Raw genomic sequence first — 19,399 nt, 5'->3', positions numbered from 1 at the left:
CAACACAAAATGACTATCACCCTACTGACCCTGCACACACACAGAGAGAGTGAGTGAGTGAGAGAGAGAGAGAGAGAGAGAGAGAGAAGAGAGAGAGAGAGAGAGAGAGAGAAATAAGTGGGAGACATAGAAGCAAGAAAGTGAATGAGAAAGAGAAGGAAAGGAACTAGGAGAGAGAGCAGATGTTTAATGACTAATATTAGGATTTTAATTGTATAAAATGAGTGCCATCCATGGTGAGGGCCAGTGTGGTGTTTTGCACGGTCAGTGTGACCGAGAATGTGGCCAGTGAAGTGTGAGAGTGTTATTAACAGCTCTTTAGAGCGAATAGGTCATTAAGGTTAAACTGAAACGATTCAGGCAGGAAACAGAGCATTAATGTGAATGTTCTCAGGTAAGGACTCTCTGTGGGGGGCTCGGGGACACTATGCCCCATGGGAGCCTTATCTCATATTCCCGTTTCCCCGTGTGAATATCTTTCAGTGACTCATCAGGAGGCATTGTGGGTAATGTTGTCTTTAGACTGACATCCATCCAGAGGACCAGGCTTTGTCTGAGAGACGAGTGAACCCTGTCGCCCACATAACTCTGGACAAAAGCCTCTCAGCTGCAGATCAAGGAGCTGATATCAACAGACCCTCTATCAGAGGCTGCTCTCAGTGAGGTGAAGTAGCGGTCTTTGCAGCAGCCAGAGACTGACTCAGCGCTGTCTTCTGGACAACATCACAATGGCTTTTTTTATTAGCTCATAGCTACAACCTGGAAAACAGCGGCCTGGCTAATACAGCTAACACTCAGGCTCAGGGGTGTTTTGGGGGCCAACACACAGGCCTGGGCCACTGACGCATGCACTATAGCTCCCTATAGGAGAAAATGAGTGAGTGAGAGAGTGAGAAAATGAATGGATGAGTGAGTGAGTGAAATAGTGAATGAGTGAGTGTGGGACTGTGTGAGTTAGAGAACAAAAGTGGGAGTGTATGTGTGAGAGAATATGTAAATAAACAAAGGAACTCATTAAATTTGGTAGAGTGCTAACTGTATGACAGTAACCAGATTAAAGTATAAACTCCTAAAGTTACAAATAAGTTTCTTTGGTAATTCAAACAATGATTTAAAAAACTTACAGCCGAGTTAAACTTTTTGTCCTCAAACATACCATTCCACCTTAAAAGGCATGGAGCTTCTGAACATAAACAAACCACAGAGAACAGTGTTTCTCCACAATCTGTGATAGTGCCTTACTTTCAAATACCCCTGAATAACCTTCTCCCAGTGAACTGAAATCTGTGGTCCACATTGTCAGGCTCTGAAGGAACGCCTAATGTCCTTTATTATTCTGGGTCAGATGAAATGTTGCATGAAACGTAGGTGTTGTATTTGACGCCACTTTTTTAAAAACCCAGGACGTCACACAAACTGGGAATATTTTGGACCCACATGGACGACTATCACCCTGCTGCTGGGGGGTGGGTTAAAGATATATTTACATAAATATTTGCATGCCTACTGACCACTAGTGTTTGCTAGCCAGTGCTAAACTAAAAAACAACTATATCTGGACACTAGAAATGTCTTGTATCTGCAGAGAGCAACGGTGTAGATGTATTTATTTAATGTGAATATTTTCCCAATCACTGCAGCCAAATGCTTTCTGGCTTTTTGATTGGTTTAGAGCTCTATGGCAGAATTATGGCAACAATCATAGTGAAATAACCTTCAGGAAACAATGCCCAGAAAAAATTGCTTCTAACATAATGAATTATTCATGAACTTTGCGAACAAGCTTCTCGTTTGACCTTAACAGTCACAGTTAGCGCCGGTGAGAACTAAAGCATGGTGTACTTTCTTATTAATTATTCTCATTCGAGGCTCGCGGAAACGTGTGGAGAGGTTCTGTCAAAACCTACCTTCGGGTAACATTTGTAAGAGGAAGAGGGGATATTTGATGATGAAAACGGTTGCTGATTCTCAACATCAAAACTAATGGAAAGTGCAGGCTTGGGAAAAATAAGTAAAAGAATTTAGGTCGTATAACTATAAAATTACAATGTAACACTTATTACACTGTAATAGCTCGTCTAAATGGTAGCAATATATAGTTTTCTGAGGGTAAAGCACCTTAGGATGTCTAAAGGACTTTTATAGATGACAGAAAGCTCTCTTAAGCTTCACTGAAAGCCATTGTACAGGGTTTAACCTTCACACCAGAGAGAACCTGATCCTGAGCCCATCCGCAGCACGTCAGTCATACGGATCTGTTCGTTTACACTGAATCAACGCCGTTCTCCTGCAGGTTCAGACGGAGACAGGCATTAAATCAGAGCTCATGTCCTTCACACTGACCTTCTCTACACTAATTACACCTTAATTAAAGCGGGATCAGGTCCACGTAACTGCAGCTGAGGACACACACAAGCTGCAGGTTTATGGCTTGCTACGCTCAACTTTTTCCGAGCCATTCTCAGAGAAGTGTTATCAGCTCCATTAAAGCCGTAAGGAATAATGTTGATATGCAGATTTATTAAAAGATAATGTGCATTTCATTCAGGAGAAACATTCATTGGTAATTGTCCTGTTCTTGTCACCAGGAGGTAGAAATAAACCTTGTAAAATAGACAAATTATGAAAAATAGCCCTTGTTCAGTGGCATTTACACAGTGATTTTAGGATCTGGAACTTCGACTAGCAAACTGTGAAATACCACTGAGCTAGAAAACAAGGGATAAAACGAGCCCTTCTGATGTTGTGTTAGGGTCTTGACCGACACGTTTTTAGGTTTTAAATGCATACAAGTACTCCATAAATTTGTTTATTGCATCAAGACTTTTTGACTTTGTCAGGAACTTCTATTTAAACAAAATAATATATTTTTTGTAAATGCTCTTATTAAAATGATGGCTTTTCTGTTGCTAGGGTCAGTTTCGACCTAGGTGTAATTTTAAATTAGAAAACAAAAACAAGTGCCATATCTGGACTCATAAACACATTATACACCTACAGCCTACAGCCAGCTCTTCCTACAACCACTCGAGCTTCTGTTAGGGGCTTCTATCTTTGCCTGTTTCACTAAACAAGGAAAGACAGACATGTCCAGACATGTAAGGCCCAGTGAGATTAGAGTTTGTGTTTTGTAGAGTGTACATCTCCAGTTTACAGTTTGCAACACTGAAAAATTAAAATTAAACCAATTAAAAGAATAACAAAGTCAACAAGGTGAGGTGAGAAACAAATTGGTTGATAATTAATTGTTTTTAGGGGGTCTTATGGCTGATTTAAGACACGGGTCAAAACCGACCCATTAACATAAGAGATGGTAACAGAAAGCTAACACAGGAGGAAGGTTAAGATACTTGATAAACAGAGTGCCGTGACTATAAAACTGTCCCGCCCCCTCTTCTGAGTCATGCCAATCACACTGCTGGAGCCTGGACAGATACTGGTGATGTTATCATTTCAACACACTGATCAGAACCTCCATCAGCCACCACAGTACACCAAGTCACCCCCTCCTGGCCCTGAAGTCATGTGTTTGGGAGCTTCCAGAGGCATTTTATTCTTTAGACGTCTGGTTCCTATCACAGCAGTGTGAACATTCATGTACAGTAGTCTCCGGGCAGCAGACTGTCACCGACACTGAGAGAAACAGGTGCCAGGCAGAAGATCCCGTTTTGGGCGGCAGAGATCAATAGGTCCAAAAGGGGGGCGCCACAAAGTGTGGCTCTGTTCCTACCTCTGCATTACACCACTCTTAATGGCGTCTAGCCAAGCCATTAGCTACAGCCTCTCACCCTCTCTCTCTCTCTCTCTCTCTCTATGCTTTTTATATTAGACTCTCACCCTCTCTGTCTCTCTCTATGCAGTTATATGAGTCTTTTGCCCTCTCTCTCGCTTTCTCTCTCTTCCACTCTCCCTTCCTGTGCAGCTATATTAGACTCACTCGCTCTCTGCAGTTATGTCTGAACCGTGCCCACCCTTCCTCCCCATCTCTACGCAGTTATATCAGTCATCTTTTGACCAAAGTATGTCAAAGATGTTTTATTTAGATCCCAGAACTATGTTCACTTATTAAAAGGGGGTATATTTTACACTTTAAAAGCACATTTTAAAAATTCCTGAGGATGTTTCCTCATCATTTGCTGCTCTCAGGTATTTATGAACTCTCTGTGTCTGTAAATAGGTAAAAAACAAACTGTCTCAGTCAGGAATGCTAGGCTTTCTCACTCTCTCTCAGAGAAACGTCATCTGGAGTTTTTCAATAACATAGAGAACTACAAACGTTGAAAAGCACAAACTGAGATAAGGATGGAGCAGAAGTACTGCAATATCCTCCTCTCGATTCGTGCTTTTCAACATTTGGAGTTCTCTACGTGGTCTAAAAACTCGAGTTACAAAAGAGTTGTTGTTGTAATTCCGAGTGAATAAAAACCTACAGACAAGTTAAAGTTCAGCCATGCACAAACACCCGTTCCACCTTAAAAAAAATGGAGCTTCTGACCATAAACAAACCACAATGAACAGCATTTCCCCACAATCGTAGTCATCCCACTTAAGTCCAAATCTTAATCCAGATCAACAATGTCCAGTGGGGGTTCTCCAGTGCAAGTGTTCTTGCTTTCAGACCCAGAGTGTAGTCTTGTCATCCGCCCAATGGAGGGACGAACACAAACAGGTGTCGATCTACTCTGATGTGCAGTGAGAGTGGAGCTTGATTTTCTCCCCTCTCTCAGAGATTAGATCTGGGGTATAGCTCAGATCTAATCTCAGGTCTGTAACTGTGGAGGGATCTCTATTCATCCTCTTCCTCATCCCAGTGGACAGTTTCAGATCAGACCTCCAGCTCCAAAGCGTGTGATTGGCTGTTTTAATTACAAAAGAAATGAGATGTGGTGTGCAAACAAACTGATTTCATATTAATGAAAAGAGTGTATTGTGCTAGGAGTGATATAGCTACCTCAAAGGGGTTCTATTCCCTCAGAATTAGCACGCTGCTCGGGGGTGCACTCTTTCGGCTGTAGTTAGTGCCACACAAAGCAAAAGCCCCCGCCGCTTCAAGACCTCAGCAATCAAAAAGAGAATGTCATATTAATGTGACTGTGTCTTCACTGGAGCCCTGGTTGAAGGCTGGTTGTGGATGACCTCGTTTTGCATAATTACAGCCCGAGCTGAAGGAGTGATCAAACGCGAGGAAAAAGGGGAGGAGGGAAGAGTGGAAAACGAGGCGTCGCTGTGGGAAGTCTTTGGGTCTTTTTTTAGATGCTGGATGCCTGGAAGGAATTAATTAGCCAATGCTAAATGCACTGTGACCAACCTACTACCTCACTAGCCTTGTGTTAGAGTAAATGAACAGAGGAGCGCAGTAAAGAGAAAACTAACTCGCATCTCTTCCACAGGACACATCCAACACAACTGCATTAAAGTAACAGTAGGTGGTATTTTTAACCTAAAATTACAGGTTAAAACCTAAAAAACCTAAAATTCAAAATCATTGTGATGTTTAACTGACCTGTAATAGGAAGAACAATGCCTTTGTCGTAGCTACTCTGGGCCCAGCACTGCAGAAACTGCACTTTGTAACTGTTTGGAGGAGGGTAGGAATATTATATTGTTTGATGGTAAACCTGACTTACTGTGTCTTCAGCATAGGGTTCCCATCCAGATTCTTAACTTGAATTGAACTCTTGAAGACTCACATCTGGAAAAAAGACTCATCTAAGACGATAAAGATTTGAATCTATGAGACTTATTATAAACTTCTGAGTATGTTTCCTCACCATTTGCTGCTCTCCAGTCTGTTGTGTGCTCAAAAATTGCTCTAATGTGTTTACGAAACCCCAATTTCTGGGTTCTGTATGCTAGTCTCTCTTTCTCTCTCTCTCTGGAGTTTCAGAAACCCCTCCAAAACTACTATATTCTTGCTACATAGGTGGGTAACATTGACTTATTTATTTATTTTTTTTTGCTGCTTTGGAACACTTAATGTGGAAATGTCTTCAAATTCAGGAGACGGCTAACTGCATTACTGACAGCGCTAGAAAACTTAACAACTCCAGTTACAAATGAGTTTCTGTGATAATTAACAGTGAATAAAATCTTAGGTCTGTTAGCTGAAGTCAAAGACAAAATTTCCAAATTAAAAAAACTACAATTATTATAGAATATGGTACAATTATGTTCACTCAGTAAAGGCACTGGATATGTGCCCTTCAGCCACGGTGATAATTTTTATCATTAAGGACCCTGCAAGATCCTCAGCCTTTACAAAATCCCAGTTTGTGACTAAAACCTGTGCGACGATGTCTTTAGATAAGAGAGTGTGTCAGACATTATTCATTCATTCATTATCTGTAACCGCTTATCCAGTTCAGGGTCGCGGTGGGAATCATTGGGCGCAAGGCGGGAATACACCCTTGGGGGGGAACCAGTCCTTCACAGGGCAACACAGACACACACACATTCACTCACACTTACGAGTCGCCAATCCACCTACCAACGTGTGTTTTTGGACTGTGGGAGGAAACCGGAGCACCCGGAGGAAACCCACGCGGACACAGGGAGAACACACCAACTCCTCACAGACAGTCACTCGGAGCAGGAATCGAACCCACAACCTCCAGGTCCCTGGAGCTGTGTGACTGCGACACTACCTGCTGCACCACCATGCCACCCCTGTGTCAGACATTAGTGCTTTTAAAATAAATTCAGAGTCTTTTTAAAGTCTTTTTAAATTACACCAGAGACTCTAGAGTTGACCTTGTACCTATAGTGACTCCAGATTTACAACTTACACAGAGTCTTACGACAGAGACACCAGACTTGGACTTGTACCACAGAGACCCCAGACTAGACAATGTCCATCACTGCTGAGACTTTAGACAAGACTATCACCTCTGAGATCTTCGGCCGGACTTTAGGTCTCCAGCTTCCACAGTGACTGGTCAACATGAGAAATGGCAAAGACCTCCGTCCACAGAGGTTTTTTTTTCTTCCCCCCAACATGTCCTGAATGCCTCATCATGAAGCACACACTTCAGACCAGAAGTAAACACACTCTGATTCCAGTCACAAGCCAGTCGTGTGGATGTATTCATTTAGCCTGGAATGATTCAGGCCTCTTGCAGATTTTTGATCTCTTAGAGATCACACCTCTGCAGCCAAATGAATACTGGCTTCACCCCAGGACTCTGTCAGTCTGGGCTCTGGAGAGCTTTACAAATCCTGCCTTTCATTTGTTCTTCCTCTTTCACTCCCACATTCTCTTTCTCCCTCACACTGAGGGGGTTTTAGGAAGGCTCTGGCCGTGAGTCATGCACCCAGCGGCGAGAACATTACTGCAAATGATAATGGACTCTTTTCTGTTGGGGGAAGGCTGAAATATTCATTAAAAATCAGAAAACCACTAATCTGTAACCTTACCTCTCCTACTTTCTAGAACATCCTCACGTCTAGAACATTCAACTAAATGCTCTTTTACTTCAATTCTTTTTCCATTTCAGAGCTGCATTTGTTTATTTCCGGGCTCTGATTAATGAGTCTCGTTCTGACATAATTGAGAGGCCCTCCTCTGCGATCAGCAGAAATCCCACCAGCCGTCTGCTGGCTGACTGACTGATGAAAGAGCTGGTGAAATAAGCGATGAAAGGACTGTCAAACGTGCTAAAGTCTTGAAGCCAAAACAATAGACAACAATCAAGGTTTAAGCACAATAGGAAATATAGGGTTTTCCCTCAACATGTAAAGTCAAGGCCAATCGTAAGCCCTCCACAGGGTCGGGTGGTGAAGACCAACAAAGGCCTGCACCATCACAGGACCGTCCTTCCCATTGGTGGAGGGCATTAACTACACCAGGGTCTCCAGACACAGCTAACCCCAATAGGTCGTCTCCACACTACTACCATCTGGGAGACAATACAGGACACAGCCCACCCCCATCTATCCAGGAGATAGCAGAGGACACAGCCATCACCAACACAGCTTCTTCACACTCTAACCCTGAACTGCAACCCGCATATGACTGAACCCCGTCAGCCATTTGAGGCTGAGGATCCAAGAGAGTGGGTGGGTGGGATGGCCTTCGTTCTCCCCCATCAATCTACCAAACCATAACAGACCTGGCCAGTTAGTGTTCTCCTCCAAGTGAGATAAGCTGTGGGAGGTTGTGTTGCAGTAGGATGTAGTTCTGTACATGTTTCAGACGTAGCTTCAACCACCCACCATTTGGAGGTTCTAGCTATCACATGCAATTTACAAGAACTAAATTGGGTTTTAGAAAGCTGCCAAGTTAAGTTCTACTCGAGCCAAATCAAGACTTTCAGACAGCATTTACATGACGCAACATGTGCATTATGAGTCTAAACCTGCCTGTAGTCACAAGCTCGCACATCATTTAAATGTTGGCATGGGCAGGTCATGCTGTAACATACGGAATCAACAGCTGTTGGATTTGTACACAGACCCGAATGAGCACCCTGAACAAACGGCAAGCAAAACTTGAGCATGCATACTGATGGGCTGCTGTGGTGGGGTTTGGCATTGGTGCCAGTGCAAAATCTTGGGAGGGAATAAACATGTCACAAGCTCGTTATAGAAGTCCACATGGCTGCCATTCGGTAGGGCCCCTAGCTGGCTATTAGTGCTCATATACTTAAAAGAGGAGAGACAGACAAACCCAATATCTTTCAAAAATAGATTTCAAAGCCTCCCCAACACCAGCTTAGACCGAGCGCTGGATATACGCTCAAAATATTCCAACTCCAACAATGTTTCTTTATTCGTAACCAAAATGTCCAAAACTGTTTTTATAGTAAACAGAGTCTGTTGATCCCGTCAAACTCCAAAAAATTTATTTATCCTTTTAAAAAAGCCATAATACACGTAACATATGGTTTTAGGTCTGGATTTTGACTTTTCAAAACACTCTTTAACCACTCTCTTGAGTTTCAGTTGATGGACAGATGTCCTGATATTTTCCTTCAGAACAGCCCTAACTAATGATACTACCTCCACCATGCTTCACAGATGGGATGCGGTTATTATCCTGGAATGTGATGTTTCTCCCGGCATAGGCTCATCATTTTAACCAAAATGTTCTATTCCATTTTCATCTGCCAGGAGAATGTCTCTGTCTCATTTGTTTAACTGGATTGTAGGCTGCATTTATGCAAAAAAAAAATCTAGACAATTCTAAACAGCTCACCATCTTTCAAGCAGCGCTGTATTTAAATGTAATAAGACTGTATTCTATATGACTGAAAACCATTTCTCTGGGCTTATTCACCATGAATATAAAGGGAAGAATGCAGAAGCCAGCTGGCATTTGCCGAAAAAAAATAATAAAATAAAACAGCTACAAGGCTTCGAGCCGACAACACTTCTTTTAATGAAGCATGTCCAATTCTTACAGAATCCTGCCTTAAGCACTTCTCTGTCGCAGAGACTCGAGCTGGAGAACTGAGGCCGGGCTTAAAGGTGAGGGGGTGAAAGATTCTTGGCTCTTGCTTAAATTTGCACAGGCAATCTAGTCACGAAGACACAGGATTTAGCCTCTTACTGTTAGCTAGACAAGGTCAAACAGGAGGTCCTTTATCAGACAAGAGAGGAGGGGTAGAGAGAGAGAAAGATACAGAATGAGATGCAGGAGGACGAGTTACAATCCTCTCTCTCTCTCTCTCTCTCTCTCTCTCTCTCTCTCTCTCTCGTGAACATGTAGCTGATAAGAGCTGGACTCTGTCATGCTGACACTTTGTGATAAGAGCAAAAGCTCAGAGGACGTCCACTACCCAATTCTCTGACAGGGGAACACCATCGGTGACCCTGGGCTGCACCTGGGACACGTCTCCTCCGCTCGGCTCGGCCCAAGCTGTCAAGCAAATGTCTCATACGGAACCCAGCGATAGCTTTTTTATGTCTTCTCTCCTATCAGCACTGTGCTGTAAGCTGCTGCTTTAGCATCTGTTCAGGTATATTATAGTGAAGGCACTATGGTGAAATCATTCTGGCAGCTACAAAGTTCTAGTAAAGGACAGAGTGGACAAACATCATGTAAACGTTTTCAGTGGACAATATATGGACAATATATGTTATTAGGGCTAAAACTAGGCCTAGATTACTATGATAAACTAAATTAGAAGACTGAAAAGACAAGGAATATTACCTTGACAACATGTTACCATGATAATAATTACCAGCAAACATTAGCATGACAATGAATGTTAAAATAACAATGAGTTTCAGTAAAGGTAACCACAACAACAGACTGAAACTTGTTGCCATAGTAAAAGCTCGTTTTACTGAGCTCCTATGAACAAATGAGAGTTTCAGCTGATTGTAAAATGTAAGTACCACAAGTCATAATTAATTATATAACATTTATTGAAATTCTGCCGTAGTTTGAATGATTTTGTGCCTTTTTAAAAAACTTGTTTTCATAGTAACAGTAACCTGTTGTCATGGTAAAATTTACTGATAATCACTGTCCTAATTACATCTACTGAGACTTGACATCATAGTAATGTTTAATGATAACTGTAGTCCTATTTTCATCTAATTAACCCCGTTGTTGTGGTTCACAAGTTGATGGAGAGTCTGATATTTTCAGTGCATTAACCAGGCCTCTGTGTCAGGATTCTGCCAGCTGCATTTTGATTGGCTATCTGCCTCCTCCTACACATCAGGCCAAAATAACAGGCTTGTGATTGGTCATTTTGTGTGTCAGTCACCTTTTTTCACCAGCAGTAGTAAGCAGTTCTTGGCCAGTGATGAAAAATGACCAGACTCTACCTTGAGACTGTGGCAATGCAAGACTAAATATATATATACATAATATATAATTACATAATGTGTATATACAGGTATTTTCCACTAAACCAAATGTAACACCAATTCCATGGTTGTGACTAATTGCTAAACGTTTTTATAGATGTAACAGCTTCTATCTTTGACTGTCATAAGGGATCCTGCCTGAGGGATTCTGCTTCTCTTTCTCTTCCTGCTAAGGCTCTCTCTGTGTAGGGAGGATGGAGGCAGAGCTCTAAGTCTCAGGTTGAGCATAGCTGAGAAATAGCTTCAAAGCATCCATCAATGTGGGATTTGGAAAGTGTTAAATATGGATGTGAATTCTGGGAGCATAGGCCTAAAATCATGGAACTTTATCTGGAAAAAACGTAAAAGATCAGACTATCCCTGGATTTACTGAGGTCTGTAGCTCACTCTGCGCGGGCTGGAGGTAAAACACTGAGGGAAATAAAATCACTAAGTAGCACCAGGGGATATTTTTTAACTATAATGTATCTTCAGTAAATATTACACATACAATATGTATGTTTCTGCACTAACCAACCAACACCTAGTCTACAACACTCCCAACCATTAGCAACAATGGCTAACATTGCAAACAAAAAACCCAACAAACCCAGCAGGTACAATAACACTACAAGGTTAAGCTTTGGGTTTCGATGGTCATTTCTTAGAGTTTAAAGGCCCTAATCAGCTATTAGCAGCTAGTCATTAGCCTGTACCGCTGTGAAATTAGACATTTAGAAATTAACTCTGTGCCAACAGACGGAGCATCAGACGGTCAGCCAGACTACAGAGGACCACCAGACAGCTGACAGCAAGGTCACGAAAATACGAGATCAGAACGGCTCGGAGAGTCCAGAGAGAGAGGGAGGGAGGCAGGACTCTACTCGAACCAAGGACATAATCACTCCCACATCAGAGCTGCGGACAGCTGGGTGATGAAAGATGAGTGGAGGAGAAAAGTGGACGCTGATGTTTGTACAAAAACCTCCCCCCGGCACACATATGACACGAGCTGGACCACCTAGAGGACACTAATGAAAGCCAAACACTCCAGATCAAGAGTGAAAGAGAGAGAGAGAGAGGAAAATTCTCATTCCTGTCTGAGAAGGGAGACGCTATGAAAAGTCATCCTGGGTGTCTATGGCAGCTGTGGCCTTATGGGTAGAGGAGCAGGCCTAAGACCAGAAGGTGGATGGTTCGATCCCTCAAACTGGCAGGAGAAACTGGGGCCAGGGGGAGTGAAGGAACAGCACTGTGTCCTCCCTCAACATTCTTGAACAAAGCATGTAACCCTGACTGCTCCTCCCTTGCCATTTTGTGCCATGACAAAGGCGCATTATGAATGTTTCAATTCACTCACTACTTGCCTTTCTAGGGAATCTGTAAGTACACAGTGAATATGCATTTGGACACCGGCTAGGTCCCTGAGTTCGCTACTCTGAGTTTCTAGCAGTAGTCACTGGTCTTCATTGGCCAATGGACACACATCTGTCCAATCACGTCATTCGTTTTGTTACATATTTATAAATCCACAATCCTTCATTCATACTGCACTTCTCTTGGTTCTTGCTGTTCTCTCAGTGTTCCTTCCTCATTTTCCACTGGTGTTTTCCCTGCCACAGTTGCCTTGGTAACACTCATTTAGAAGAAGTATCCGGAATTCTGTAAAAGCTGCTTTATGATAATGGCAGTTTGACACGGATGACTTTAGTGCATACAAACACCTGGACCTTCACCTTGGTTGGTGGACCACCTACTAGTCATGTTTAAGTACCCCTGCCCCTACACAGCCCCCTAATAACAGAACCAGTGAGTTCTTTGAGACACACCCTCTGTTTCCACAGTGACATAAACAGATTGAGCATCACTCACCCGCTGCTCCTGTGTTGCCACGAAGGTTTGAAACCCCGGTGCCACCCCGAAGCCCAGCTCATGGACAAACGGGGGCTCGGCCTGACTGTGGATCTGCACCCGGACCCCCGCCTCAAACGCAGTCTCTTCTGCACAGGACGGAAGGAGAGAAAGAGGGAGAGAGAGAGAGAGAGAGAGAGAGAGAGAGAGAGAGAGAGAAAACAATCAACTGCAACAATCTCATGGATTCTTCCCAATATTACACGTGTTATAAACAGTTATAAACCAGTTATACCAGGTTCAGCCATTTTCAGTGTTTAGTGTTTAGTCCTTATATTCAATGACTGTGACTTTACCCCTCCACAACACTCCCCACCCCTAATTTGTAGCCCATTTGGACCCAATCTGGACCGTGAAAAGTGTTGGGTCAAGAGCCTGCTCGCCCACATTGTTCTGACACAAGGAGCAAAACAGCAATCAGAACTCTGAAGACACTGACTGCTCCTTATCTGCCAGAGGAAAAGAGCTCACCGTGCTGCAGACACACACCTGCACCGCTGATACACACACCTCCTCATTCACATTCTGCCTACTCAGTAAACCCGCACCCCACTGTGAGATGGGGGAGGCTTCCTAATGGACGCCTACTCACAGTGGACCCATTAGAGAACAGAGGGGTGAGGCAAACAACACCAGGAGCACTCAGGAAGAGTGAGTGTGTGTCCAGACGTCATGTGAATCCAGAGAACCACATTCACTTTCCCCAAACCAAAGCAGGGTTTACTGACAGAGCAGGAGCTGAGGGGCACTGTGTTTTACATCTTTTATTTACCCTTCCACATTTTAAACTGAATTTAATAATTATAAAACATAAGCCCCACCATTAAAAGAGCTTTGATTTAAAATGTTCTGTTCTGGAGAAACTTGCAGAGTCAGAGCAGTTAACACTTGTGTTGATAGGAACCAGGCGTCTAAAACATTATGCATTCTTCTAAGATCTCGGGTTCTGGCTAAAATATATCACTAATAAATATTTAAAATAAGCCTGATGTAAATGGCTTTACTCTGTCTGGTTGGAAAGGCTACCTCCCCCCTCCACCCTCCATTACTCAGCACAATGCTAGCCAATGCAGATGTCTATTAACATAACAGAACTGAACTGGGCAGTTAGTGCTCTCCTCCAAGCATGTTGAGCTGTCCAATGACACTGCATTAGCAATAGATTTAAAAGAAGCACATACTCATTTGCATACTGTAACAAAATGGCCTGCGCCTAGAGTAGAACCACCACCTTCATCATCAGCTCTAGATTATCAGCTTCAGCTCTAACTGCCCAACACTCGAAAAAATTACCCCTTTATCTCAAAGCTGTTCTCTCTTTCACCTCATTCTCTGTCCTTTATTCTATGTTTTCCTTTCACTTTTCCTATTCACTCTTCCTCTGCCTTTCTCACAGGTTCTACACATCTCTCACTCTCTCTCCTTGTCCTCCCTCACTCTCTTTCCCTCTCTGACATTTCAGCTCTCGCCCTCAGCTACACTGCACTTTCAGTGATGTCATCATCTCCTTTTCTGGGAAGCTGCCACTGCACATATGTGTCAGAGCTGAGCTAACATGAGCTGCATCACACACACAACAATCATCTACGCACCCTTTCTGTGTTGGGGGTCCTAAGTTCAGCCAAACCCGTTGCTGCCCAGTGAAAATCGCGCATCTCCGTTTTTGTGGATGTTTATCATTTGAACACCACATGGAAGTTTCATGACGAATGAGCCAATGAAAATGCTCCAAAATGACTTGGAATATAATCGGTTTACATTGACTTCCACAGAAATTTAAGAAGGTTTTGTCCATCTGTAAACATACTATTTTTATTGTTTTTCATTGGATAGCAAAGATATACATTTTATGAGCCATAGAGGAACAATGAGAAGAACGGCCACCAATCTGGTCACAGTAAGTGTTTACAAACCAATCTGAAGGGTAAGGATGTAGGTGTCTCTAAACATGTGAGAGTCAGCTGAACAATCAAGTGAGGCCCTGGTTGATGTGAAGGACACTTGAGTCGCCGATCCACCAACCAATGGGGGTTTTTGAACCGCAGGAGGAAACTGGAGCACCCAGAGGAAACCTATGCAGACATGGGTAGAACACACTTCCCCCTGGAGCTGTGTGACAGTGACTCTAACTGTTGTGCCAGCATGCCGCCCAGCTTCGTTATTCTAAACTACTGGAAACATGGCTACCTCCCATATAGGGAACCCGTTCTGAACCCAAACTGGTTCATTCAGAGGCTAGAAAACACTTTAATGCTGTTGTGGAGTTGCTTTAATGCAGAACTGGTTTAAAGCCTAGACTTGCTGGGTTCTAAACCACTTTCAGCAACTTCTGCAACAGGAACTGAGAGTGTGAGGGTTTATCAGAACCGAGGAGAGATGAGAGCGCCACTGCAGGTCACAGAGTTAATACCTTCACTTCTGCACAGCTTTGATTGGGAGAACCTTGGTGTGTGTGAGTGAGTGTGTGTGTGTGTGTGTGTGTGTGTGTGTGTGTGTGTGTGTGTGTGTGTGTGTGTGTGTGCGTGGGTGCATGTGTGTGTGTGTGTGTAAATTAGAGGAGAAGACATTTTCTGGTGTTTGTTAGATGGTGTGAGTGAGAAGGTTAGTGACAGTATGAACTGTTCTCAGAGCTGCTGTCCTCACTGCACACATTAACACACATGCTACATCCATTACATTCATCTTTCAAAACCCGAGCATCCCCTCATCAATCATTGTTCTTTACTCAGGATGTGTGGGTGTGTGTGTGGGTGTGTGTGTGTGTGTGGGGGGGTGTAAACAGTAAATATACAGAGTTGCTGCTAAACATTTATTCTTAGAAAATCTAAACAGTTTGCCAGAAAACGATAACACAGTGTTTTTCTTTTCCTTGCCACCCTGACACCTGGTCTCAGAAATGGGGGTATGATGCATATTCATCCACACACTTGTATTACCAATCTGTTCTTTTCCAGCTGGTTCTCTCTCTCTCTCTGTGTGTGAAAAAAAGAACATATTTAATGGAGGGATGTGGAGGGAGACGAGGGGCAGTGGGGAATGGCCAGGTGGTTGGTGTTGATAATTCTGAGCAGGTTGAGGAGTTCTGAAAAGCCCAGTGTGATCGGACACACTCCCTGAATCCTCACAATAACAAAGCTCTGATACTGAATGGAGGCCCTGAGGCATTCAGTATTTATTTTTTTTGGTGGGGTGGGGGACACAATGCCAGTTTTGCTCAGTACCTAGGTCTCCCCCAAACACACAACACTATCAAACTGGGAAGGGTGAAAAGTAGCTCTAGCTTTCTCCAAATTGGTAACAGTCACCCCTACAATGCCAATGAAGCTCAACACACTTGTAGGAGAACACTAAGAACTAAGTGTAATGTTAACTAACAGACACACCAAATGTTTATGGGTGGGTACGTTGCCTTGTTGTAAAGACTCTATTGCTTCTATGGCCAAAAAACAACTGAAATTAGCTTTAGAGCACCATAAAACTGATTTGAGACTAGTTCCACATGCTATTCCCAGAATCAGACAAATTCCAATATGCTCCCGGATCAGTGAACAATATTCCCAGGTTAATTTGAGGCCTTTCTGGCTGTCGATGTGGCTTCACTCTTTCCAGCGAGCTTAAGGTGGCTTAATCTTGAGGATTTGTCGACAGCGCTGGGAGCAGCTAAAACTCCGATAAGACCTTGATTCCCTTGTAGCCTCAGCCTCGTTGTTAAACCACGCACAGATTAGTATTTTAATTCCCAACATGTTGCAAAAAATTTGCAATAAATAAATAAATGTGTAAATAAATAAATTGAAAATAATAAATAAACCAAATAATAGAAGCTTAGCCCTATTTAGCAATGTGCAAAATACACAACCACAGTCTGAGTTGATAAATCATCTTAAATAGATTAGCATATGTTGTTCCTGATGGTTTGGCTCATACTGTTACCTATAACAACAGCTTTAAGGTGGCAGTAAATGAGCAGAAATATCTATAGCAGGAATCACCTCTTGGGTTCCTCAGGGTTCTATTTTGGGGTCTCTCTAGTTTCTCATATATACCTTACTCTAATGCAAATTACATCTCATTCTATTGTTACGCTGATGATTTTTAACATGAATTGCCCCCTGAGACCTGGGAGCCAGTCCACCTTAATAAAGCTCATTTAGCTCATTGAGTGTTATGTTAAATACTGGAAGGCTAATAATTGTCTGCAATTAATGAGAACAAAACTGAGGTTATCTCATTTGTTAACTTCAATACATATGAGGTTCTGCAGCTGCGGGACTCTGCACACTGCAGTACAATGATGCAAAGACCCACTCTGTTAAAAGTAAATGGCTAAGATGCTGAAAAACATTACATCGCAAACTCAACTCTGATTCACATCCTAGAGACTTGACCTGGATTCACATTCCAGGGACACATGACTCAACACCACTCAGATTCCCATGCCTTGACCCCGATTTGTATCCCAGTGACTCATGAATCGACCTGAATTCACATCCCAGTGACTCAACTCTGATTCACACCCCAGTGCCTCATGACGTGTATACATTCTCATCCCAGTGACTCCTGCCTTGATTCAGTATAGCATTTCATTGATTTGTGACTGTACTAGGAGTTGCATGACACTGACTTCAATTTGTATCCCAGTGACTTGATTACACATTCCAGTGACTTGACTGCAATTCAAATCCCAGTAACATGTGAATTGACTTGGGATCATGTCCCAATGAGTCAAAAATTGACTCAGTTAAGCTCAATTGCTCATGACTTCAATCAGTTTGGCTTCCCAGTGACTCGTTGCACGACTTGGAATCACAGCTTGACTCAGACTAGCATTCCGGTGACTTGACTCAAATCATTTGCCGGTGGCTCATAACTCAACTCAGAATCACATCCTCGTGACTCGTGACTTGAACTTGATTTTTGTTCCCATGAATCAGGAGGCAACTCATACACTCAAATGTATCTCAGAGACTTAGGATTTGATTCAGATTCAAATCCCAGTGACTCTTAACCTGATTCAGACTGATGACAGATGTGAATCAGCCCATGGCAGACTGCCCACATTTGGGATGAGAGAAAAGTGGTGAGCTTCTGCTTTAAGTAGTAAGTGTGTGAATAAGTCTGGAATGTTGTATTACAATGATGTGAGTTCATCCACACATTTATCACTTCCTTCGACAGTCGTCAAGATTTTAGTTCCTTACAACATCGCTACACCTTCCGCAGGTCTGACGGGCCGCTGTGTCTCTGTGCTCAAACCTAGTTCTGCAGGTCCAAAGTGATCCCAGAGGAGAAGAGCTGGAGCGGTAAAGCGATCTCACTGAAGTAATGAGGGACTCTCTTCTCTCTTTAACAGTCCCACAGGAGAGGCGTCACACTCAAAACATTTGACAGAGCGTTTGACTACTTTAATAAGGCGCCTGTGGGAGTGTGAAGGAGAACGCTAACAGCAGGAACGTCTTACACTCAGGTCTGTCTGAGCAGAACAAAGAGACCTGGCGTTATAAGGAATACATACATATAAGTCTCTGTATGTGTGTGTGTGTGTGTGTGTGTGTATTAATTATGGGGACCAAAATCTTTACACATTCCCATTGTGGGAACCTGTTTTCCTTATGGGAACCAAAAATCAGGTCCCCATGACATTAGGGTTAGGTTTAGGGTTAGGGTTAACGTCAGGCTACGTCTCCACAACGTGAATTGTAGCCTATGTAATGTCCCTTGAAACCATGGAGACAAGACTGTGTGTGCGTTTTTTTTTTTCAGCAGACATAACTGATTTCACGTGAAGAAAGGGCTGTTCATCACAAATTGATTTTATTTTTAATGGCCTGATCTCTATTCATTATTTACCACTGCATTCTGTATCTTTGTAATGGTCTGCCTGGCATTTTTCAACCATGTTGAACACAGCATTTTATGCGCCTGTATTGCTAAGCTTTATAACCCTACATTGTTTTTTTTACTGTATTATAATAACTTTTATCTGATATAGAGTAGAAACATAAAAAAAATTATGATGTATAATAAACCCTCTCTGTCGAAGCTGCCCTAATGTCATGCTGCTTTTATTTCATGCTGTAAATTCCTGGTTATTGTTATTACTGACCGGGTCCTTCCTGGTGTAACCTCTATAAAGTCATGCCCTGCTGTGGCAAAACCAAATAAGTTTTGGTTTCCAAAATGGCCTCCGTTCTATAAAAGATTAACTGAATAACTGATCAGCCTCTAGAGCAGACACCTGGTCCCAACAGTTCTCAGTGGGCACTAAATACACATCAGTCATCTCAGAATGTGATTTCCCACTGAGTGAACATTAGAGGATGAAAGGACTAACAGATCACTCAAGTCTTTCCACGTTCTTCACTGGAGTTGCGTCATGCCCCCATTATGAATTCCAGGTCTGAGCTCAGGTCCTGATACATTTTGTCCTACAAACTATTTTCCCCCGGAGGTCACTGGGCTCTGAACCACAAGGTCATTACGGAGTCAAGACACAAAGCAAACTTAACTGCTGAGGGAACTGACACGACAGTAGTGGCAACCTCGCCCAAGACCCAAACACACCAGATTCCCTGGAAGTGATGGAGTGCAGTGTGAGTGTCATTTCAAGTCAATGATTAGCCGCTAAAATCTCATCTCTGTTCACCGCAATGACATTCAAACAAAAACAATCTCCTGAATCTCCTCTTAA

The 19,399-nt window shown here is 42.9% G+C and overlaps 1 protein-coding gene across 1 annotated transcript in view; it reads right to left on the bottom strand.

Moving 5' to 3' along the window:
* asic2 (acid-sensing (proton-gated) ion channel 2) overlaps nucleotides 1-19,399 on the bottom strand; it is a 424,924-nt gene that overhangs the window by 17,963 nt on the left and 387,562 nt on the right. The window contains exon 4 of the mRNA XM_066641655.1: nucleotides 12,627-12,797. Within this exon, the coding sequence (XP_066497752.1) occupies nucleotides 12,627-12,797 (171 nt within the window). The remainder of the gene's footprint in view (nucleotides 1-12,626; nucleotides 12,798-19,399) is intronic.

Source organism: Hoplias malabaricus, chromosome 13 (assembly GCF_029633855.1).
Source record: "Hoplias malabaricus isolate fHopMal1 chromosome 13, fHopMal1.hap1, whole genome shotgun sequence".
Classification (NCBI taxonomy): domain Eukaryota; kingdom Metazoa; phylum Chordata; class Actinopteri; order Characiformes; family Erythrinidae; genus Hoplias; species Hoplias malabaricus.
This window is presented reverse-complemented; position numbering and strand designations above follow the sequence as displayed.